This window comes from Lissotriton helveticus, chromosome 1_1, assembly GCF_964261635.1.
Source record: "Lissotriton helveticus chromosome 1_1, aLisHel1.1, whole genome shotgun sequence".
Classification (NCBI taxonomy): Eukaryota; Metazoa; Chordata; class Amphibia; order Caudata; family Salamandridae; genus Lissotriton; species Lissotriton helveticus.
Window position 1 is genome coordinate 503,574,318 of NC_136057.1, and position 24,118 is coordinate 503,598,435.

A 24,118-nucleotide genomic window follows, 5' to 3' on the forward strand; every position below is an offset into this window, starting at 1 on the left:
ATTTTTAATATTACGAATTTGTGAATGTTATGTTTATTTTTTAATGTACCAAGTTATAATTGCATAATAAATTGACAACAGACTCAACATCAGTTAATTTCTGTTATATTTACAAAATTCATGCTATGTTTTGCTAAGGAGTATTAAATTGATACTTGTATAGCGCACTACTCACCCGCAAGGGTCTCAAGGCGCTTGTACGAATACCGCTGTGGAATCCATCCTGGCTTTCCCTGTGGGGTGTCCACTCCTGGGCACCCCCAAGGTGGAGGCCAGGCATCCTTACCGTTGTGGGGGCCGTTGTGGAGATTAAGCAAGCTATTGCCCAGAGTTGCAGAGTGGGACTCCATGATTGGAATAGGCAACGAGGCGAGAATTATCAGGCCCGTGGAATTTTTGAGCTCAAGACCTGCCGAGGCGGGGAATTGAACCCTGGTCCCGGGCTAGACCTCTGCATCAGGGTCTGCCGCTCTAACCATTGAGCCACACTTCTCAGTATTCTGATCTTTGACACTGGAGTGAATGAAGGGTGTTTGCATTTATATTGTATTATTACGTAAGTCTTCTTGCTCAAGGGGCACTTTTCTTTGTTGACCACACTGCAGCTTTTACATACTAGCAAAGTCTAAATAAAATGGTCTTACCTTTACCATACATAGAACCATGCATGCCACTTAGTCTCCAATCAAAGTTATAACTACATATCGCCTCCACAAATTCATTGCTTGTGCCGTGAAATAACATTCTTTCATCAATTATAGCGACAAGTCGTTTTCTTTTCAATTGTGCTCTTTTCCTGAAGCAGAACCACAAAATGAATTAAATTCAAAAAGAACAAATCTAAAAATTAAGCACATCTGAAACAGAATACTGCATTAACATGACTATACATTCTACTGCTAACACACTTTACGAATTCAGTAGAACATTCAACCCCTAACTCCTTGTCCATCTTTTTGTAGGTGTAAAGGTATATCATGAAATTATAATCAGTGTTTAACATTGTTTAATAATTTATACCACAACCCTTTCCTCTTGTCCCATAAAGATATTTAGCAACAAATACACCATCGACATTTCTGTTCATACTGAAAGCAAATCAATTGAATAATGTTAATTATTGTTGGAACTGGCCCTTCTTGCAGGGTCATCCTCAAACTTTTTGCTTCTTCCTCCCTTATTTTTCCTGACCCGTGGCTGTTGGCAATAGGACTCTGCGCACTTTACCACTGCTGATCAGTGTTAAAGTGCATATGCTCTCTGTGTAAATTGTTATTCTGATTGGATATACATGTTTGGCATATTTGTATCACCATGAAGTCCCTAGTAAAGTGCACTGGGTGTGCCAGGGCTGGTGATGACAAATGCTACTAGTGGGCCTACAGCACTGATTGTGCCACCCACAGGAGTAGCTCTAAAATGGTGTCTCAGGCCTGCCACTGCAATGCCAATGGGCAGTTTAGAACTGCCATGTCCTCCTGGTCAGTGTCCCCACTGACCAGGCCTAACCCTTCCCTTTTCGTGCACATCAGTCACCCCTATGGAAGGCCCAAGATACCCCCCTGGGCAGGGTGCAGTGTATGTAAAAGGTAGAGCACATACTAGTGCAGGTGACATGCTCTGGTAGTGAATGGCAGCCATTTTCGTTTTTCACTACTGTAAGGCTATCTTGCTCCATAGGTTAACATGGGGGATGCTGGCTACAGTGGTTAACAGCATTTCTTCCCATAGGAACAAGATAGGACATAAGTATCTAGTATCCCTGAACTCAGAATTTATTAACACATCTTTTGGGAAAGGTTGTTTTTAAATCCTGTGTTTGAGAACAGCACTTTTAGAAAGTTGCTGTTCTCTTGTCTGACCCTTCTGTGTGCCTGGGCCTGTTTGTGTATTGACTGTCTGGTTTGAGAGTGACAGGGGCTGGGGAATTCCCCAGGAGGCTGGATGAGTCAGCACTAGGCTGAATGACTGCATTTGCAACTGGAGTGGTGGGAGGAGTTAGCACATGGGCTGAATAGGGCTGTGCCTGCCTTCCACAATGCTGGCTCCACCCCCCTGCTGGGCGGCTGAGGACCCTGCCCCTCACTCTGAAAGGAAAGAAGCAGCCAGCAAAACAAAGCACTCAGGAACCACCCAGAACTGGTTCAGACCGGGCTCAGGGCCCACATGCACAGAGAGAACAAAGACTTTAGGGGTATAAGTACAGGACCCCTGACAACAGAAAATTAGATCATCCTGGAAATCAAGAAGGAACCTCTGCCAAGGAGAAAGCTGAAACTGAAGAAGGAAGATTGTCCTGCTGTTGCTCTGCTGGACTGACCTGTTGCTTTGCTGCCAAGGAGAGGGGAAGGACTTTGCTGCTGAGCTGTGTCCCCTGTCTTGAAGGAATCTCCAAGGGCCTGAGTAGAGCTGGCTCCCTGTTTTGAAGTCCCAGGAACAAAAGGACTTCACCCCCAGCTTCCCTGAACTCTGCTGAGAGAGTTCCGTCCTTCCTAGAGTGCTTGATCCAGTTGTGGGGCCTCTGGAAGTTGTACCTGAGCTGGGAAGTTTAAAAATAAGCTTGAGTGACTTTTGAACTTGAAAAGTGTCGCATCGCTCGCTTGCGGAGCGCATCCCCGACAGTGCGAGAAGTTTCCCGCCACTACGGAGGTCGAGATCGTCGCAGCGCCTGACGCCGCTGCCAGAGACGTCGCATCCTTCGTTTGCGGGACGCACCAGACCGGTGCGGGAGAATCGAACATCGCTGCGAGTATCATCGCAGAGCCTGTCGTCGCTGGGTGAGATCGCCGCACCGCTTGCTTGCGGACCGCATCACGTCGCTGCGAGCATCGTCGCAGAATCAACGCATCGAGGAGCTGCGAGAGAGAGGATCCCCGCTGGACCGCGCATCGTCGCCCCAGAGATCGTCGCAGCCCCTACGAGATCGACGCATTGTGCCTTTGCGAGAACAGACTTCCTACGGAATCTACGCACCGGAATCCATACAAGTGGCCTTCTTCCCCATACAGACCGGATTCGTCGCAACACGCCCGCTGCTGCAGCAGGGCTGTCGCATCGCCTCCCCAGGGTCTCAGGAACAACGCATCGCTTGTTTTCCACCGCACCAGCTTCTGCTTTTGGAACTTTGTTGCAACTAAAAGGTACTGTGAGTAAACGTGACGCAACTGTGAACTTTTCACGCATCAGTAGAGAATTCTATCGCAACGTAGAGAATTCTAACGCAACCTTAAGAACTCTTTTTGAAACCATTTTCTTGGTCTGTGTAGTTTAGATTTTTGTCGTTTTGGTCTGTGTAGTTTAGATTAAAATACTTTTATTTTTCTAAACTGTTGTGGAGTCAGTTTGTGGTGTTTTCACTGTGTTACTGTGAGTGTTGGTACAAATACTTTACGCATTGCCTCTGGTTAGCCTAGACTGCTCGTGCCAAGCTACCTAGAGGGTGAGCAGGGGTTATCTCAGAGGGTTATCTCCTTGCCCTGACTAGAAGCAAGGGTCCCTATTTGGACAGTGGTACCTACCTCTGCCAACTAGAGACCCCCAGTTCTAACATTGGTGGTCAGGCGGTGGGATTTGAACTTGTATTTGTACTTGACCCACAGTAATTGGTGTACATCACTAGTGAGTGCAGACCACTACGCCACCACATACTGTTTGTTTTTTCCGGTGTCCTCCTGGAAGTATTTTTGGATATTGAGACTCTGGTTAGTGTTGCACCTGTAAAATCCTGCCAAAATGGAAGTCAACTTTTTCCACCTGTGCATCTACACAGAAGAGGAGATAAAAGCCTTTTGCAAGAAGAGGGGGCTGCCCATGGAGAAAGATTCCACAAGGAGTGATCTTGAGGCATGCCTGTATTCCCATGAGGCCAGAATTTGGGAAGCAACAATATCAGATGATTCTGAGGAGGAGGACTTCTCTGACAGTGAGGAAGAGAAAGATGACTGGCTCCTTGCTACTGAGCAAAGGTGCAGAGAATTAGACTGGCTAAGCAAGGAAGGTATGATCCGGTGGGCCTTAGCCCAGAAAGAAAAATGGGACGCTCAAGGAAGGAGCTTTGCTGAGTTGGAGGTGGAGTCCAGCTCAGATGGTGGCAGCATGATTATGATATCTAGTGCGGAGAGAGAGGTACAAACACCCAGAGATGTGGCGCCTGACTTGAGGGAGGGGGTCGACATACACCAGGGGGTTCAGGTTTATGATGTAGTTCCAGTGGAGTGCAGTGTCCCTGAAGTAGATTGGGGGACTGGCACAGGGGACCATATTCCTAGTGGTGAGAGGGACACTCTACTGACTCTAGAAGAGAGGTACAGGGAGAGGGGTTCCCCTGTGGTAGAAACCTTGGTGTGTGTGTGTGAAGACCAGCCAGAAGAGTGTGGGTTGTGTGACAGAGACAGTCAGATACTGCCTTGCCAGTCTCAGGAGAGTGGTGTGGGGTACTTGTGTAAGGCACTGGAGGGTGAGGCAAAGGGTAGCTTGGTTAACAACTGTGGGGGGCTGTGTGATTCATTTGTTGGAGAGCATATTTTAAGTCCCTGTTTTCCAGAGCTATGCCAACACCCGGTGGAGTGTGAGTTCTCTGATCCCAGAGAGCTTGCTTTGGAGGCAGACCTCTTGGTGGATTCCAGAGAGTCTGAGGAGGCATTGGGGAGTGATCCCAAAAGGAGTGGCTTAGATATCTTCCAGACCTGTGAGGTGGAAGAGGTTCAATGTAGCCCAGTTAGGTCCCAGTGTAGTGGGAGGGGTGTAGGGGCTCATGTCCGGTCTCAGTGGAGAAGGAATGAGTGTGGGACGGTGTGTCTCACGGTGCCCGAAACCCAGTCTCAGGGCCTGGAGGGTCCCTTAAGGGAACACCAGGTTGGGGACCTAGACTGTACATGTAGGCCATTTGAGGAGGATCTCCTAGTGTCTGGTGAACGGGGAGTGCCTGTAACCAGGCCTCCATCAGTTCTGGTGTCTGGCAGTTCCGCTCCATTTGGGAGGGTACAGAAGACCAGACTGAAGGGTGAAAGGGGGTCAGGGACCAGTCGGAAGGGCTGTGTCCCCAGTGGGTGACCATGGTGACCTCACTTCTGTCCTGGGGGATCTTCCCGCACTGTCAGGTGGACAGGGGTCGGGAGATCTGCGCCAGGCAGACTGTCACAGGACACATGAGTTGTGTGTCACCCTCAAGGGGGTACTATGTGAGTGCCCAGAAGCCCTGGCGTGCCAGGCAAATGCACAACTGCAGGTTTTGGTCCCTGGGTTGGGAGACCAGGTTCAGGATTTGCCTGACCTGGAAGGAAGGACATCTGTAACGAGTGTCCTGACCAATATGGTTCCCAGGGGTACCCCTCCAGTAGGGAGGACGCAGCGCTCTGGAAGGGGGTGCAGAGGGAGGGAGTCCTCGCCTCTGACCCCGGTACAACCTGAGGGGTTAAACCCTAGGTTGGGAGACCAGTTGCTGGAGGGAGGTCCTGAACTGGTAGGAAAGTTGCGTTCTTGGTTGTCTTGGTGGACAGGGTTGCCCCTGGAACGAGGGCAGGAGTCTCACCCTGGGGGTGGACTAGGCCATACCGTTGTGTTGGCCCGGTGGGTACTGTCTACCAGTATAGGCACCTCAGTGAGTGAAGTCCTGGTGCGCCAGGCAAGTGTTCCACTGCAGGGGTTAGTCCCTGGGTGGGGAAGCCAGGTTCAGGTGTTGTCTGACCTGGAGGCTTGGGAGCCTAGGTTTGAGGGCCAGGCCCGGGGTATTCCCCCTGACCCGGAAAACCAGTTGCAGGATAGCACCCCTGAACTGGTGGATGAATGGTGCGGGACACCTGCCACAGGTGCCCTGGCTATTCTAGAAGGGGGTACCGCTCCAGGTGGGAGGGTACAGAGCCCCAAGGTAGAGGAGGACCAGGTGTGGGGAAGCCCACCCCAGCCTCCTGTCCAGCCACCGGATACTGGTCCGGGACTGGTGGGTCCGTGCCAGGATGTCAGACTTGACCTGACAAGAGAGGGAGTGGACAAAGGGTGCCAAGCACCTGGGGCTACTGCCCCCCACCCTCTGGCGCCACAGTGGTTTGAGAACCCTGAGAGGCATGAGGCCTGGGTCTCACCCCTGATCCCTGTCGGTGGTCACTGTGGCTTGCTGTCGGTCTGTTGGGACACACCTGTGAGTAAATTAAGGTTAGGTGCTGTACGGGTGGTGTCCACAGGTGAAGAGAAGGTTTCCACATGGATTGGCATGGTGGACTCTGAGAGTATGGATAGAGTGATCCAACTGGGTTTAGGACGGCGTAGAACAGGACTGCCCTGCTGTGTGGGCCAGTTTCCGTGTTCTATCGCCTTAAGCAGGGAATCCCATTGAGGTATCGTTTGGTCTACCCTGGCTTTAGGCTGGAAGGGGGTTGTGTTGGAACTGGCCCTTCTTGCAGGGTCATCCTCAAACTTTTTGCTTCTTCCTCCCTTATTTTTCCTGACCCGTGGCTGTTGGCAATAGGACTCTGCGCACTTTACCACTGCTGATCAGTGCTAAAGTGCATATGCTCTCTGTGTAAATTGTTATTCTGATTGGATATACATGTTTGGCATATTTGTATCACCATGAAGTCCCTAGTAAAGTGCACTGGGTGTGCCAGGGCTGGTGATGACAAATGCTACTAGTGGGCCTACAGCACTGATTGTGCCACCCACAGGAGTAGCTCTAAAATGGTGTCTCGGGCCTGCCACTGCAGTGACTATGGGCAGTTTAGAACTGCCATGTCCTCCTGGTCAGTGTCCCCACTGACCAGGCCTAACCCTTCCCTTTTCGTGCACATCAGTCACCCCTATGGAAGGCCCAAGGTACCCCGCTGGGCAGGGTGCAGTGTATGTAAAAGGTAGAGCATGTACTAGTGCAGGTGACATGCTCTGGTAGTGAATGGCAGCCATTTTCGTTTTTCACTACTGTAAGGCTATCTTGCTCAATAGGTTAACATGGGGGATGCTGGCTACAGTGGTTAACAGCATTTCTTCCCATAGGAACAAGATAGGACATAGGTATCTAGTATCCCTGAACTCAGAATTTATTAACACATCTTTTGGGAAAGGTTGTTTTTAAATCCTGTGTTTGAGAACAGCACTTTTAGAAAGTTGCTGTTCTCTTGTCTGACCCTTCTGTGTGCCTGGGCCTGTTTGTGTATTGACTGTCTGGTTTGAGAGTGACAGGGGCTGGGGAATTCCCCAGGAGGCTGGATGAGTCAGCACTAGGCTGAATGACTGCATTTGCAACTGGAGTGGTGGGAGGAGTTAGCACCTGGGCTGAATAGGGCTGTGCCTGCCTTCCACAATGCTGGCTCCACCCCCCTGCTGGGCGGCTGAGGACCCTGCCCCTCACTCTGAAAGGAAAGAAGCAGCCAGCAAAACAAAGTACACAGGAACCACCCAGAACTGGTTCAGACCGGGCACAGGGCCCACATGCACAGAGAGAACAAAGACTTTAGGGGTATAAGTACAGGACCCCTGACAACAGAAAATTAGATCATCCTGGAAATCAAGAAGGAACCTCTGCCAAGGAGAAAGCTGAAACTGAAGAAGGAAGATTGTCCTGCTGTTGCTCTGCTGGACTGACCTGTTGCTTTGCTGCCAAGGAGAGGGGAAGGACTTTGCTGCTGAGCTGTGTCCCCTGTCTTGAAGGAATCTCCAAGGGCCTGAGTAGAGCTGGCTCCCTGTTTTGAAGTCCCAGGAACAAAAGGACTTCACTCCCAGCTTCCCTGAACTCTGCTGAGAGAGTTCTGTCCTTCCTAGAGTGCTTGATCCAGTTGTGGGGCCTCTGGAAGTTGTACCTGAGCTGGGAAGCTTGAAACTAAGTTAGAGTGACTTTTGAACTTGAAAAGTGTCACATCGCTCGCTTGCGGAGCGCATCCCCGACAGTGCGAGAAGTTTCCCGCCGCTACGGAGGTCGAGATTGTCGCAGCGCCTGACGCCGCTGCCAGAGACGTCGCATCCTTCGTTTGCGGGACGCACCAGACCGGTGCGGGAGAATCGAACATCGCTGCGAGTATCGTCGCAGAGCCTGTCGTCGCTGGGTGAGATCGCTGCACCGCTTGCTTGCGGACCGCATCACGTCGCTGCGAGCATCGTCGCAGAATCAACGCATCGAGGAGCTGCGAGAGAGAGGATCCCCGCTGGACCGCGCATCGTCGCCCCGGAGATCGTTGCAGCCCCTAGGAGATCGACGCATCGTGCCTTTGCGAGAACAGACTTCCTACAGAACCTACGCACCGGAATCCATACAAGTGGCCTTCTTCCCCATACAGACCGGATTCGTCGCAACACGCCCGCTGCTGCAGCGGGGCTGTCGCATCGCCTCCCCAGGGTCTCAGGAACAACGTATCGCTTGTTTTCCACCGCACCAGCTTCTGCTTTTGGAACTTTGTTGCAACTAAAAGGTACTGTGAGTAAACGTGACGCAACTGTGAACTTTTCACGCATCAGTAGAGAATTCTATCGCAACGTAGAGAATTCTAACGCAAACTTAAGAACTCTTTTTGAAACCATATTCTTGAACTGTGTATGTTGGATTTTTGTCGTTTTGGTCTTGTGTAGTTTAGATTAAAATACTTTTATTTTTCTAAACTGTTGTGGAGTCAGTTTGTGGTGTTTTCACTGTGTTACTGTGAGTGTTGGTACAAATACTTTACGCATTGCCTCTGGTTAGCCTAGACTGCTCGTGCCAAGCTACCTAGAGGGTGAGCAGGGGTTATCTCAGAGGGTTATCTCCTTGCCCTGACTAGAAGCAAGGGTCCCTATTTGGACAGTGGTACCTACCTCTGCCAACTAGAGACCCCCAGATCTAACAATTATATTAACTGTGGTTTCCTTACTGTGCTCCTTCCTATAGGAAGCAAATCAACAAAGGGTTAGATCAGAGTATCTGTAGCCACTGGAGCCCAGAAGCATAACGCGAATGTCCCATTCCAGCATTCCACTAGGACAGGCCAAAAGACCGTTTCAGGCAATTGAACAAAAAAAAGTGCTGCTTAAGTGGTTTCCTGGTTCAGAGGTAATAGCATTCTACTCTGAGATGGGGACAAGGGTGTTTCACATTTTAGGGCTTTGGATGTGTTATTCACCTTGCTTCACCAAGGGATCAAATGTAAGGAGGCTGAATGAAGGTTCCTGGCAAGGATTGAATAGTTCATTAAAAAAATGGCCTTATGATACTGCCATGAACTGAATTTGATCTTCGACTCCACAGGGAAGGCAGTGCTAGTTTAAAATAGTCATATCTCCAAAGATTTGGTCATTTATGGTTGACGTGTGATTTTGAAGTTGTTAGAGTTTATCAGGATTCCAATATTTAGCCTAGATTCACATGAAAAAGCACATATCTTCATTTTAATATGGTTGCAAAAGGCAAAGAATAATTTGAACCAGTAAATGTTGCATATTGACACTTTTAGACATGTGTACTAATTTGACAGGTGAATGAGAAATCTAGGGTGGAGAGGATTGCCAGATTTATTACATCCTGCACAGGGTTGGGCAGTGCCTAGATCATGGGTACTCACAAACTTTCTCTCAGGGGCCAAATATACAGTGTGGTTTGTGTCCGGGGGCCGCACCGGTGGGGGCGGGGTCAGTGGGGAAGGGGCGGGGCTAGAGCAACAAAAAAACCTGTGACCATGAGGTTGATCACAGGTCTCTGCAGCGGACGCCTTCGTCCACTAAGCCACCAGACCCGGCATACACACATCTCTCTCTGTCTCCCTCCCTCTCTTTCTCTCTCTCCCTGACTCTATTTCCCTCTCCCTCCCTCTGTCTCCCTCTCTCTCCTTCCCTCTCCCTCATTCCCTCTGTCTCCCTCTCTCTCCTTCCCTCTCCCTCACTCTGAGGTCTCCCTCTCTCTCCTTCCTTCTCTCTCATTCTGAGGTCTCCCTCTCTCTCCTTCCCTCTCCCTCACTCTGAGGTCTCCCTCTCTCTCCTTCCCTCTCCCTCACTCTGTCTCCCTCTCTCTGTCTCCCTCCCTCTGTCTCCCTCTCCCACCCTTTCCCTCCCTCGGTCTCCTTCTCCCTCCCACCCTTGCTCTCCCTCCCTTTCCCCCCCCCTCCCTCCCTCGCGCTCCCTCTGTCTCCCTGCCTTTCCACCCCTCTCTCCCTCCCTTTGTCTCCCTCCATCTGTCTGCCTCCCTTTCCCTCCCTCCCTTTCCCTTCCTCGCTCTCCCTCACTCTGTCTCCCTCTCTCTCCCTCCCCCTCCCTCCCTTTACCTCCCACTCCCTACCTCCGTCTCCCTCCCTCTGTCTCCCTCCCTTTCCCTCCCTCGGTCTCCCTCCCTCACACCCTTGCTCTCCATCCCCCTCCCTGCATTTCCCTTCCTCCTTCTCACTCTCCCTCCCTCGCTTTCCCTCCCTACCTCTCCCTCCCTTCCCCTCCCTCTGTCTCCATCCCTTTCCCTCCCTCCTTCTCTCTCTTCCTCCCTTTCCCTCCCTTTGTCTCCCTCCCTCTGTCTGCCTCCTTTCCCTCCCTCTCCCTCCCTTTCCCTCTCTCTGTCTCCCTCCCTCTCCCTCTGTCTCCCTCCCTTACCCTCCCTCCCCCTCCTTCAACCTCCCTACCTTTCCCTCCCTCCCTCGCTCTCCCTCCCTTTCCCTCCCTCCCTCCCTCTCCCTCCCTTTCCCTCCCTCTACCTCCCTCTCCCTCCCCCTCCCTCTCACTCTCCCTCCCTCTGTCTGCCTCCCTTTCCCTCACTCCCTCTCCCTAAATCCCTCCCTCCCCCTCCCGCCCTCGCTCTCCCTCCCTCTCCCTCCCCTTCCTCTCCCTCCCTTTCCCTCCCTCTCTCCCTCCCTGTCTCCCTCTCCCTCCCTCTTTCTGCCTCCCTTTCCCTCCCTCTACCTCCCTTTCCCTCCCTCCCTCGTTTTCTCTCCCTCCCTCCCTCGCTCTCTCCCTCCCTTTCCCTCCCTCCCTCTGTCTGCCTCGCTTTCCCTCCCTCGCTCTCCTTCCCTCACCCTCCCTCCCTCTCCCTCCCTTTCCCTCCCTCTCGCTCTCCCTCGCTCTACCTCCCTCTGTCTGCCTCCCTTTCCCTCCCTCCTTCGCTTTCTGTCCTTCCCTCGCTCTCCCTCGCTTTCTCTCCCTCCCTCCCTCTCCCTCCCTTTCCCCTGTCTCCCTCCCTCTGTCTGCCTCCCTTTCCCTCCCTCCCTCTCCTGCTTTCCCTCCCTCCCTCGCTCTCCCTCCCTCCCTCTCCCTCCCTTTCCCTCCCTCCGTCAGTCTCCCTCCCTCTACCTCCCTCTGACACCTCACCCTGCCTGTGTGTGCCCGGGCTGTGACAGCTTCCAGGCACACACACACACAGCCACACCCGAGCACTTCACAGGTCTTTAAAAGACCATTGACATGTTAAGGAGGCTTTGTTCACCTCTTAGCACCCCTGCAGTCCCACTTTGACTATGGCGGGAATCGCTCGGCCCCCACAGAGCAGCAGAGTCTCTGAGTCGCGCTCTGGTTGCAGAAGACACTCTTTAAAAAAAATAATAATAATAAAAATCTCGGGGATGATGTCTGCAAGGTCCGCGGGCCGCCAGGGAAGGCTTGCCGGGCCACCAGCGGCCCGTACTATGAGTACCCCTGGCCTAGAGTAAGGGGGCAGACTAATCGTCGAGCTGAAGAGTTAGATTAGGTCCTTTGGTTTTGGTCCATTTGGCCAAAGAAAGCTTTCTTCCATCCTGTACTAAACGTTATGTAGACAGAGGACAATGCGAAAAGTCCCATTGAGTGTTTTCACATACAAATCTAAACTTGGGTATCATTGGTGTATATTTGGAAGCTGACTGCATTGATGTAACAGTTGGAAGGAATACTGCAATTGGGTGGAGGAATGATCCTTGATGGTCAACAAAGTGATTTGCAGGAAGATGATTCTGTATAATCAATGGGTACTTGCTGGCTGTGCTTATTGATGGGAGAGGATGTAGCCTTACGGCTAGATCGGTCGACGTTGAAGCTGGGGAACCTTGTTCGAGTTTCGACAACCACGCTCAACATCCTGTGATTCTTGGCAACTCACTTAATCTCCCTGTGCCTAACAAAAATGAATGTGTACTCATGTAACGACACTGGTGCTATGTAAAGCGCACTGATACCGGATATCTTCGGGTCTAGTTCACGCTATATAACATTATTTAAAAAAATATATATTTGATAGTGGTTACAGCATTCGCAGTGATCTCAATCCAGTATAAGTCTGGTCAGCAACGCATTATAAACTATGGTGTCAAAGGCCACTTAAACATCAAGCAGGATCATGGCAGCATAATGGCCTTCACTGAACATGGTGTGGAGTTGCTCTATGTTGGACTTGGTAACTTCAGCAGGGTCATCTCTAAACCTTTTGCTTTCAACCTCCTATTTTGTTAAACTGTTTTTGTTGACTTTATGACGAAGCACTTGTGCTCTCACCTTACAACATGGTAGAATTGGCGTACACCCAACTAGTCTATTGTGCTCTCACCTTACAACATGGTAGAATTGGCGTACACCCAACTAGTCTATTTAATTTCCTTGTACGTCCCTAGTAAAGTGGTGCTACATGTGTCCAGGGCCTGTAAAACACATGCTACCAGTGGGCCTGAAGCACTAATTGTGCCACCCACTTCAATATCCCTTTAAACATATCTCAGGCCTGCCATTGAAACCAATGTGAGTAGTTTTAAACTGCCATTTCGACCTGGCAAAACAAAACGTTTGCAGGGGCCAAACCTTCCTGTTTAATACATACGGCACCTGTAGGGCAAGCCCTGAACAGCCCAGGCAGCAGGGTGCAGTGTATTTATAAAGCAGGACATGTACATTTTAGTTTTACATGTCCTGGTAGTGAAAAATGCCTAAATTCATTTTTCACTACTGCAAGGCCTACCACTTCCATATATTGCATCTTATTACATTTTATATGTGATGACTTTCAATTGGGAGCTGGTAAACAGCTCAAGCCTCTTTAATGATAAAGTCAGATTTCTAATCACAATTCTGAAAATGCCACTTTTAGAAAGTTGGCATTTTTCCTGTCCGAACCAATTGGTGCCTGCAGCCAGCTCGTGGTCGCATGGGTGTGGCTAGCACCTGGTCTTAGTATAGTGCTCCCAGATGATAGTAAGGCAAAGTGAAGATAGGTGTTGGCAGGATACGCCACTTTGAGGAGGGGTGAATCTGTCACCAATCATAATTGCAGATCAAAAAGGCTATGCTTGAGCACTCTCACATGTTTGACAGCTCGGGTGGGGGGTGGAACCCTCTAGAAGTTTCCTCTAAATTAAAGTGGGCATCAGATATAAGGAATAAGGAATTATGTGCTGCTGAAAGGACTGCCACTCTGATGGACTGCTGCCCAACTGTACTGACCAGTTGCCCACTTGCCTGTGTAAGAAGGATTGGACCAGCATTTCTACACTCAGGGCCTCCTGATCAGAAGCCTCAGGGACAGAATAGGCTTACAACAACCTTGAACCCAGCACCTGGACTCTGCCAGCTGTGAGTCCTACCCTCCCAGGTAGTGCCACCCCAGTCCTGGACCATTGGGTGTGAACCTTAACGTGCTCTGCCAGCCCATCTGTGGATTCAAGAGAAGCAGTGCTTCTCCTCTGGTTCTAACAGCACTATTTAAAATATATTTTTACAGGAGCCCCAGAGGCGATTCCTGTTTTGGAGCAGGCACCAAAGCTAAGAATTTTGGTTTTTTGCCATTTGTTATGTTGAGCCATATGTAAAACCCAATTTTGGCGTAGAAAACAAATAATATTCATGACTTCAACTTAGAGTCAGAGGTTTTTGTTTATTTGTGCATGCACTTACAGACATCGGAGAAAAATTTTAATTTGCAAAAAGTGTAGTATAATTAACCCACCTGGGCAAGATGCTGGACTTTGGAATCCCCCCATTGAATCTGAATGCAGCTTTCCTTGAAAAGTACATATTGCTGACATTCTGATATGTGTTTCAGTGCATGATAATATAATGTTTTACACTTTTGTCCATAGGGCTGTATGTTGTTTCTTTGAGACCAGAAGAGGTGAGAAACTCACTACATAGGTTGGTAAGTCTAACATTAGATGGCCAGACATTTTTTAAAAGTGCTAAAAAAAGCATGATGAATTCTATTCTATTCTATGTTTGGTGAAGCGCAACAGCTACCCCAGCAATGGGGCGTCCCGGCGCTGAGAGACAAGCACACACTTTACTGGACGGGGGAAGAGGGGAAAGGAGAGATACCCTAGGGGGCAGGGAAAAGGAAAGTTTTGATTGCCTTACGAAAGACCGAGAGAGTATCTATGGAGCGTATACTGAGAGGAAGATCGTTCCAAAGTTTGGGACCGAGAACGCCACAGGATCGGCCTCCCGTACGACAGCGCTTTGTTCTGGGTACTTTCAGGAGAAGCTGGTTGGAGGAGCGTAGTTCACGGCCAGGGACATAAGGGCAAGCCAGGTATCGCAGCAGAGGGGGGTTTCCCTGTTTGGCAATTTTAAAGATCGTAATGAGAGCTTTAAATTTGATTCTGTGTTCTACGGGCAGCCAGTGGAGTTTGCGGATAGTGGCTCTGGCTGAACATCTCCGTGGGAGACCGACCAACATTCTAGCTGCCGCATTCTGGACTCGTTGGAACCTAGCCGTTTCTGCTTTGTTTGCTCCCAGGAGGAGGACGTTCGCATAGTCTAGGCGTGACAGAATGGTTGCCTGGACAATTATCTGTCGAACCTTAGGATCAAATAATCCGAGTATAGGTCTGAGGTTTCTTAGAAGACCTATACAGGTGGCTGCCACCTTTTTAGTGTGTGACTGGAAGCTGAGGTTGGCATCCATCCAAACTCCCAAGTTTTTTACACAGTTTTTGGGGAGTAGGGTGGTGCCAAGGGATGACGGCCACCATTGCTCATTCCATAGGCTGGTGTTTCTGCCAAGGAGGAGCACCTCGGTTTTTCCGGCGTTGAGTTGAAGGTGGTTATCCGTCATCCATTGTGCCACTGCTGCCATGCCCTCTCTGAACCTGGATGCCGCGGAGGACGGGCTTTCCGTGAGAGAGACAACCAGCTGGGTGTCGTCGGCGTACGACACCAGCGTGAGCCCCCACTCTTTGGCCACCTCCGCGAGTGGCTGGACATACAGGTTGAAGAGGGAGGGGCTCAACGCTGAGCCCTGGGGAACTCCTTGTGCTATAAGATGGGATTTTGAGAGGAAAGGGGGGCTGATACCTTAAGGATCTGTCCTTAAGAAAGGAGTGGAACCAGGCGAGCGCGAGGCCAGACACACCGGCCATCTCCAGCCGATTCAGAAGGATGTCATGAGATACCGTGTCAAAGGCTGCGCTGAGATCTAAGAGGATCAGCGCAGCACTTTGACCGGAGTCTAGAATCGTCCGGAGATGTTCGGTCGTGGCCAATAGGGCAGATTCGGTACTGTGACCTGCTCTAAAGCCATTTTGGGATGGGTCCAAGATTCCATTTAGGTGCACATGTTTAGAGAGAATGCCATTGACATGGGCTTCTGCTATTTTAGATATCCAGGGGAGGAGGGATATTGGTCGGAAATTTTCCGGCTTTGAAGAGTCCAGGGTGGGTTTTTTGATTATAGGTGATACCCAGGCTTGCTTCCAAGCTATGGGTACGGAAGCGGAAGTGAAGGAGAGGTTGAGAATATCCATCATGGGGGGTAGGAAAAAGTCAATCGAATCCAGAAAGTGAGAAGGGCTCATGGGATCCGTCGGGGAGCCAGATTTCACTTTCTTGCAAAGTTGAATCAGCTCAGTAGCCGTAATGGCAGGGATTTGGGTAAGAGGGGTGCTGGTAGAGGCTGGTTTCTTGCGTTCCTCAGAATGAGGAGAATTCTGCAAAAAAAAGAATACCAGCTCTAATGTTGTGGTGTCCTTGGTTTATGTCACAAACATGTAAATACATTTTTTTCTACTGCTCCTAGATCCCTGATCAAGACGAGTGTTGTTGAAACGCATCAGGGTTTGCTGCCTTTTTGCACTCACCTAGGCAAAGTGTGCGTATTACTCCTGTTGGACGTCTCTGAAAATTGTATTTGGATACCACATTGCCACTCGCACCCATATATGAGGCACCATTTGATGTGGTAGAACACTTCTGTCCTTGGAGGAGGCTGGTGGCCAAGCCAAGGGTGTTTATGGAAATGAAGAATCCCCCTCCTCCTCAACCACATCAAACTGGTTCTGAGGCTAGCTCCTCCTCCACCAAGACTGGAGTAAGGTTGTCTACAGTTAGACCTTGTTAGAAATGGGGGTTCCAGTTGGCAGAGGTAGGTATCCTTGTCCAAATAGGGACTCTTGCTTCTAGCTAGTCAGGGTAAGGGGAATACACACTTCAGCTAACCCCTGCTCACCTCTTGGGTAGCTTGGCAAAAGAAGACAGGCTTATCCTAAAGGGAATGTGTAAAGTATTTGTACTCAAACCTCAAATGGACACCACACCAATTTAGATAAATAACTTATCTTTATCTAAATTCAACAAGACCAAAACAACAAAAATCTAACATACATGTAATAAGAATATGACTTTTCAAAGGTCAAACAGTCAGAGAAGAGAAGCATCAAGGAACAAAGGCATGCGTCAGTTCCTGAGTTCTTGAGGAGGCGATGCAACAGTTCTGCTACACGCAGGAGAAGTGATGCGTTGAATCCAGACTGCGCCGACTCAAAAACGATTCTGGTCCGTGGGTATTGCATCGGGAAAACTTGCCGCAAAGGTGTGGTTCGTGGAAATTCAGGAGGCGTCGACGGTCAATGCCGTGACAGCAAGTGGCGCTGCATCGGTTTCTTCAGCCGTGATCCCACGAAGCATCAGTTCTTGCAGCCATGACAAGTGCTGCATCGTCTCTGCAGTGGCGCATGGAGATTCTTCTCGCACAGCAGTGCTGCAACGGGGAAAAACAGCCGCAAGAAGGGCGATGCGTCGATTTTCTCAGTTCTTCAGGTTTCTTCCAGCTCTCAACAGCAGGAACAACCTCCAGAGGCCCAAAACTGGAACAGACACCTCCTGAGAGGTCAGAACTCTCAGCAGCAGGGATCAGGGGAACTTGGGGCGAAGTCATTGTGTCCCTGAGACTTCAGAACAGAAGGCCAGCACACACAGGCCCTTGGTGATACTGCTTCATGCATGTTCACAGCAAAGTTCCAATCTTTGTCCTTTCCTCTGCAGAAACTGCTGGCCAACCCCACACAGCACCCAGAAAAGGAGCAGCACAGTAACAAAACTTTTGCCCATCCCACTCCCCCCACAATTTACAAGTCGAAATCTGGGAACCTACGCCAGCTTTAGAGACTGTGACAGGAGATTTCTCAGCTGAAAATACCAGTGGAACTGGTGCTTTAGTTATTTGGGTTCATGATTGTGGAGTGCTTTAAAAGCAATACACAGGACTTTTAAGTCGATCCTTTTTTCCACAGGGAGCAAGTGGAGGGATTTAAGAGCGTATTTAGCTGAATGATGTCCAGGGATCCCTAGTAGTAGTCGAGCCGCCGCATTCTGAAGAACCTGTAGTTTGTTAAGTAGACCCTGCTGTGACCAACAAAGAGAGCATTACAGTAGTTTAACTTAGATAAGTTGAGTGCAGAGACAAATCGTTTTGTGTAGGTCAGGAGGTATAGAAAACATATCCTTAGAATTTTTAATGTTAAGAAAGTAGATAAGGTAATGGTGTTTGCCTGATGTTTAAAAGACAAGGCTGTGTCGCTGGAATAGAGAGCGGGCTGAGTTCTTGAGGCCAGCAGTCGGGAGACCAAAAGGAGGTATTACTTCCAAAGAGCAATATTTCAGTTTTATTGGATTTTAACTTCAGGCAATTTCCAACATCCACTTGCTAACCTATTGCATACAACTTTGGAACTTAGAAGATGTGACCTGGATATTGTTTGTGACAGAAACAATAATCTGAGTGCCATTGGCGTACGACACCATGGCAAAGCCAAATGATTTAATAAGCCTGGCTAGAAGGGGGACATATAGATTAAAAGGAGAAGGGCTAAGTGAAGATACCTGTGGAAACCCACATGGGAGTTGAAAGGCGTGTGATGCATAGCTGTCAATTTCCACAAATTGCTCATGGTCAGATAAAAAAAGATTTAACAAGAGAAAGAGCTACACCGACTATGCCAATCATTTGGAGATGACTTATCAGTAAGCCATGGTCCACCGTATCTAAGGCCGCCGAGAGGTCCAAAAAGATCAAAGCGGCATTTCCTCCATGGTCGATCGTGCGTCTAACCTCCTCCGTAACAATAATCAAGGCGAGCTCCGTGCTGTGCTCACTCCTGAACGCGTACTGGGTAGAATCCAATACATGATTATTGTTGATAAGAGTAGTCAACTCTTGATTAATACATTTTCCAAGATTTTTGCCGGCAAGGACAACCGGGAGATCGAGCGTTAATTACTGGGGTCCAGAGAATCCAGGTTGGATTTTTTTTTTTTTACAGAGGCAGAAAGGAAGCCTTTTTCCAAATTTTGGGAAATATTCCTATTTTGAGGACAGGATTAAAAATGTCAGTGAGTTGCTGTGCAATAAGATACAAAGCTAATTGTGCTATTCTAGTGGCACAAGGATCCGCGGGGGAGCTAGCTTTAGCTGTGCGAAATAGGTTGAGAACCTGATCAAAAGAGACGGGCGAGAAGTTAAATAGCCGAGCAATATTAGCTACTGATGGGCCATTTTGGTCTGTTTGATTAAAAACATCCCCTCTGCTCTCATCCGAAGGACTGCACATTTCCAGAGAGTGATTCAAGGGGAATGTGTCATAGATACTGATAATTGTTTCATGGAAAAAAGACGGTAGAGTGTTACAAAATGTCTGGTCAATGGCCCAATTTCTGGTCTCTGGGATTCTACTTAATTTTTTAACCAAGGCAAATAATTATTTATTACGGTTGTTTGCAAATTTTATCAGAAAAAATAGATTTTTTTTACTTGTAAATCAGTTCTTTGTACTGTACGATTATCTCCCTATAAATTTCTTTCTTGTGGTGGCATAATTTTGTCTCCACCGCCGATCTTGCGAGCGGCATCACCTTTTTAAAAGCCTCAATTCCAGTGAGAACCAGGGCTCAGTAGGGGTAGCTCAGTTTACCTTAACAGTTTTTGATGGCACTAGGGACTGTACTGTTGAGCCAATCCATGAGTGATAGTCCAAGGTATAGTCTCTGAATCAACGGAAATAGCGGGTCTGCTATTTTCCAGTAGGGCATTGAATTCAGTGGCGTCTAAACTGTGCCAGTGGCGCGGCTTGTATTTTCTGGTTGAAATGCATGTATTGCCCGAGGCAATGGGTATGGATAAAGAAAACAGAACAGCAGAGTGATCCAACCAGGGTAAATGAAGTACACATCTGGGTTCTAGAAACTGGCTGTCCGTAAAGACATAATTGAGCAGATTCCCTGCCTTATGACTAGGGCCCCCAATAATACAGTCATCAAATCAATAATGTCACTAGACTCTTTATCCTGCAAATTATCCAAATGGAAGTTGAAATCGCCTAATATAGTGCAGCCCTGAGAGTTTACCTTATACTCTAATAGCTGGCCAAGAGTTTGTATACAGTCAGCTCTAGGACCCGGCGGACAATAGGTGAGGAGCCCATTGAAGGTAAAGGTGTAGCTAAATTCAATTTTCAAAGAGAGCACCTCACAATCGTGTTTGCACAGAATATCAGTGAAGATTGGCCTCAAATGATCTCGGTAGCCTACAGCTAAGCCCCCTCCCGCTTTTCCCTCCCGATCTGTCCTAGCATTGGAGAAGCCCGAAAGAGTGGCGTCAATCAAGTCGGGGCCAGATGCATCCGCCCAGGTTTCAATAACAACTGCTAAGTAAAGAGCATGTGCCTCTAAAAATGTTGCTAATTTGTGCTTATGTTTTATCAGTGACCGAGTATTTATTAATGTACAATGCAAGGGTAGTGTAACTTTTTTTTCCTCAACCAAGGGGTGTGGGGGGTGCCGACAGTGTTGTTGGTACTCACCTTGATGTCTGTTAATGTAAGATTGCATTCTGGGCAACTCCGTAGTGCCTTGTTATTATAACAGCTTAACACTGGGCCAGAGCAACGTCTTCTTGAATCATTTAAAGTATTTAGCTCGAGGAGGTTGCTGTTTTTTTTTTTTAATGGGTTGCGGCATAAAACCCACAGGAGGCTGGTGCTGAGCATAGATGGGCTTGCCTTTGGCACGCCATCGGCCTGTCCGCTGTGCAGGTTTCCCTAATGCGGGGGTCGTGGGTTCACCAAAGACTTTGAGTAAGCATGAAAACAAAGGCAAGAAAGTAAAATACTAACTTGGGTCCAGCAACCATAGTCCTACAGCAGGTTACCCTGCTGAGGGTTAATACTAGTAAAGAATATCAAACTAAAATAAACTTGAGAACATTTAAACACATAAAATGATTAAAAAGTGGGTTAAAACCCACTACAAGATGGTGCCTATCCTAACCGGAGCCAGGCATCTACAAAAATGGCACATCTGTGCCTAGAAGAAAATCGAAGTGGGCTGTGGCAGGGTAACTGGAGCCAGCTACATCCCAATATGCATGTCAGTGCTACAAGGAAATCAAGCAAAAGAGGTATGCTGTAGCCATAATAACAATGCAGGTAAGATCATCCAAGTACTTAGAAATCACCTTTAAGTATGCTGAAGCTGCGCAGACGAGCTACCTTGCTGATTAAATCTCCCACAGAGTGCAGTGAGGATAGGACTTGCATTTGCACTTGACCTACAGTGATTGGTGTGCATAACTACCATTTCGCATACCATTATGTCGTACACACTGTACAGACACTCTAGCATTTTAGGATTCGCAAAATAATTGTGCAATCAGCCTAGGAGCGCGATGAACGAGATATTGCACTTTTTGGCCGAGAAAAAGGTCTCTGGCAGGCAGCAAAAAAAGATGGTGACATCTTATTTGTTGTGAGCGCACACGTCATTACGTGGTGCTGTACAGCTGTAGTAGCTGCCTGTTTACTCCTGCTGCACTGCATTAAGGTAACTGTGTCGTGCACTTTGGAAGAAGAAGAGGCGAGTCTCCGAGAAAGCCGAGCAGTGTTTGCGTTTCAGCTTCTGGAAGCGCTCTTTCCTGATGTATAAATAAAGCCACATTTTGGAACTATGACGGAGAGCGCAGGGCTCGGTATGTGATGGACAACTCTTCCTCCCCCTGGAAGCCGAGCGCTTTAAAGTTCTGTGGAGGTGCAGGGGCTTCTCCCTCCCACCCACCCGCCATCCAGCTCTCTGCAACACTTTGCACCACCCTCGTCCAAGTTTGCTGAAGGAAAATCGTGACTTCAGCACGCGGTTCTACCCAGCTCTTTCCTCTCCTTCATTCGTTACCACATTAAATGGACTATAAAATGTGAAAAGAACATTTTGTTGGAAAGGTCATCTTTCTCTGTTAGAGCTGCAGCCTCGGAATGGAAGTGGTAGGTTCAGCAAGCGGTTCTTACCTCTCTTTCCTCTCCTTCATTCGTTCCCCTGTGAAGTGTATCCAAAAAAGGACATTTTGTAGCAAATGTTTTCTTTCTCTGGCATTTTTTGTTCGAGCTGCAGGCTCAAGAAGGAAGGGGTAAATACATTTAAAGAATATATAATATATGGACAATAACTGCACACAACTAAACAAAGTGGTTGCAAAGTGACCAGAGTGTTTTCGGTCACACATTCAAAAACATTAGCAACACTTTACAGAGAGGCCAAGTTAATAGCACTGTAGTTTTTAACTGTTTCCTCGAACAGCATTGTTTTTAGAAGAGAGGGTGAGGAGATGACGTCTCTATGGTCTGGGGTGCCTCTGGGGTCTCCCTGTGCTATTGTGCTTGACTGAACCTATGCTCCTGGAATGTTCCCACAAAGGAGAATATAGCAGAAAATCTCTCTGAGTTTATAATGCATATTTCAAAGTTAAATACTCTACTAAATTAGTTTGCATTGATTTGCGGCTGAAAATCAAAATAAAGTGCCGCAATAATGCAGCAAAATTTCTATTTTTGTGCCGCTAAATTTGCATATCTATGCCGCAATATCCTGGGTGTTCTCACTGTTTCTGTTTTGGTCTGTTTTTGATCTTGCCATTTGTTGGAAACTTGAACTTTCTATTGCATCATACCCGAGTCAATAGCATTATCAGTTGCATCCCTGGTAGTCGTCTTTGAGGAGGAGATGTTAGAAACCTACAACATAAAGGAGTTGAAGGCTATTTGCAAAAACCTTATAGTCCAATCAGAGGCCTCACCAGAAAAGAGGAGCTACAAACAGTGATGAGGGCCTGGGTAGCAGTCATCATGCTAGTGAGCGATCAGGAGGTCTTGTAGTGGAGGCGGAGGGATAGGCAGGAAGCAAGGAGAGATGCAATGGAGCAGGAGAGGCTCAAACAGGCAATGGAAGAGAAAAGGATGATAGACCACCAGCTTAGAGGTAAGGAGCTAGATCAGAGTAGTAGATCCAGCTTCCACTGCCCTGAGACCTACTCCGACACCCCAGCCCTAAAAGTGACCCGAACTATCCATTCCTCTTCCCTTGCCCTGAGGTCTAAAACCCTTCACATACACTTCCCTGACCCCCACCCAATGTGCAATCTGCATGAGTACCAACTCCATATTAGATTTTAGTTTCGCACGGTGGGGAGAGTATCATGAAGTAGTGAGGAGAAAGAGTGTGGCGAACATATGTATTGCAAAAGGAGCTTAAGTAGTAAACAGAAGAGTTCTGAGATCAGGGCCAAGCAATTCTGGGGAGGAGGGGAGCTGAATGTGAATCTTTAGCACTACATAATACAGAGACTTAAAAGGTAAGTAACATTTTCCGTTCTTAGCATGCGTTGCAGTAGATACTCATGCTCTGCATGGACTGTAAAGCAGTACCCTTCTATAAGCGATATCTAGCATGTGGATGATGCAGATGCCTTATGACAATCTAGCCAACCCTAGCCTATTGCCTAGCAAGGACATCCATACAGTAGTGTATGGTGAACGATGGCCTGGTTCACAAGGTGGCTGCTTTCATATATCAGCTAGAGGAATGTTCTTTAGAAAGCTCATAATTGCAACCTTCTCTCATGTAAAGTGTGCCCTGGGTGTAACAGGGAGGGCTCTTTTGGCTGTGTGATAATAGGTCAAAATGGATCTAAATATCCATCTAGCGAACAACAGGTTTACTGTGTAGATGCTATGTGAAGGGATGGAGTAAAACAGAAAATAATTGATTTAAGAAGGAAAAGCTTGGGGGCGTGGCTAGGCGCCGGCAGACATGGCCGCTTAAGCAGAGAGCTCCAGGTAACCGAGCCTCCAACAACGAAAATCCGGACATAATACGACACGTTCTGCTAACTGTCTGTGGTGCAAGAAACCCCCAGAGACTGCGGCACCCTCCAGTCCGACTCCGGGCCCTCTGCGATCCTCAGCCGCCATGCGGTGACTCGGGAAACTGTTGCCCGGACCGGGGCCTGGAGCGGGATCGCGCGGCCTCCATTGTCAGGCGAGGCCCCGGCTTTGGGGCCTAACCGCCGGACCCTGCGGGAGCCCCGAGGCCCATCGACACACCCTTGGCTGCGGACACCCGGGGGGCGCTATAGCCCCACCACAGCGCCAGGGGTCTGCCGCCGATGGCGAGGCGGTGTGACCCGACCATCTTTTGAGTGGGCCGGAGCCCTGAAATACGGCGCTACGTAGCGGACGCGGGCTGGGCCCCGAGTTCCCGGGGCCCTGATCGACAACGAATCTTGCCCTGGGAAGTGTCAGGGCGGGTGCAGTCCAGGGTATACCCGGCAGCTTGGCCCGACTTTGGTTCGAGGGGGGTCAGGGGACCCTCGCGGAGTCCTTGACGCCATTGGTGGACGCATCTGGGCCTGGGGTGCTGTGGAGACCGGCCCGCTGACCATCGAGAGCCACACAAGGAGGGAGCGGAGAGCTGGCCCTTGGTCCATCGTTAGGGCAGTGCCGTCTGTAGGTGCGGACCTACTCCCCGGCAGTGAGTATTGCGACTTGGACTGGGGACGGGACGCCATCTTGTTGCTGCCACGTGGGGAGCTCACAGCTGCAACACAGCGACCGGGCTATTGGAGAGGGCGCTGGGGGGACAACAGATCTCTCTGGACTTTCAGAGCCCCCGAGGAGAGGTGTTACTCGCCTGTTCTTGT

The 24,118-nt window shown here is 49.0% G+C and overlaps 1 protein-coding gene across 5 annotated transcripts in view; it reads right to left on the reverse strand.

Moving 5' to 3' along the window:
* The window catches only part of PARP11 (poly(ADP-ribose) polymerase family member 11), a 307,432-nt gene that overhangs the window by 78,896 nt on the left and 204,418 nt on the right, over nt 1–24,118 (reverse strand). For all 5 annotated transcript variants that reach the window (XM_078673954.1, XM_078673956.1, XM_078673958.1 and 2 more), the window contains one exon: nt 645–796. In XM_078673954.1, coding sequence (XP_078530080.1) covers nt 645–796 — 152 coding nt within the window. The remainder of the gene's footprint in view (nt 1–644; nt 797–24,118) is intronic.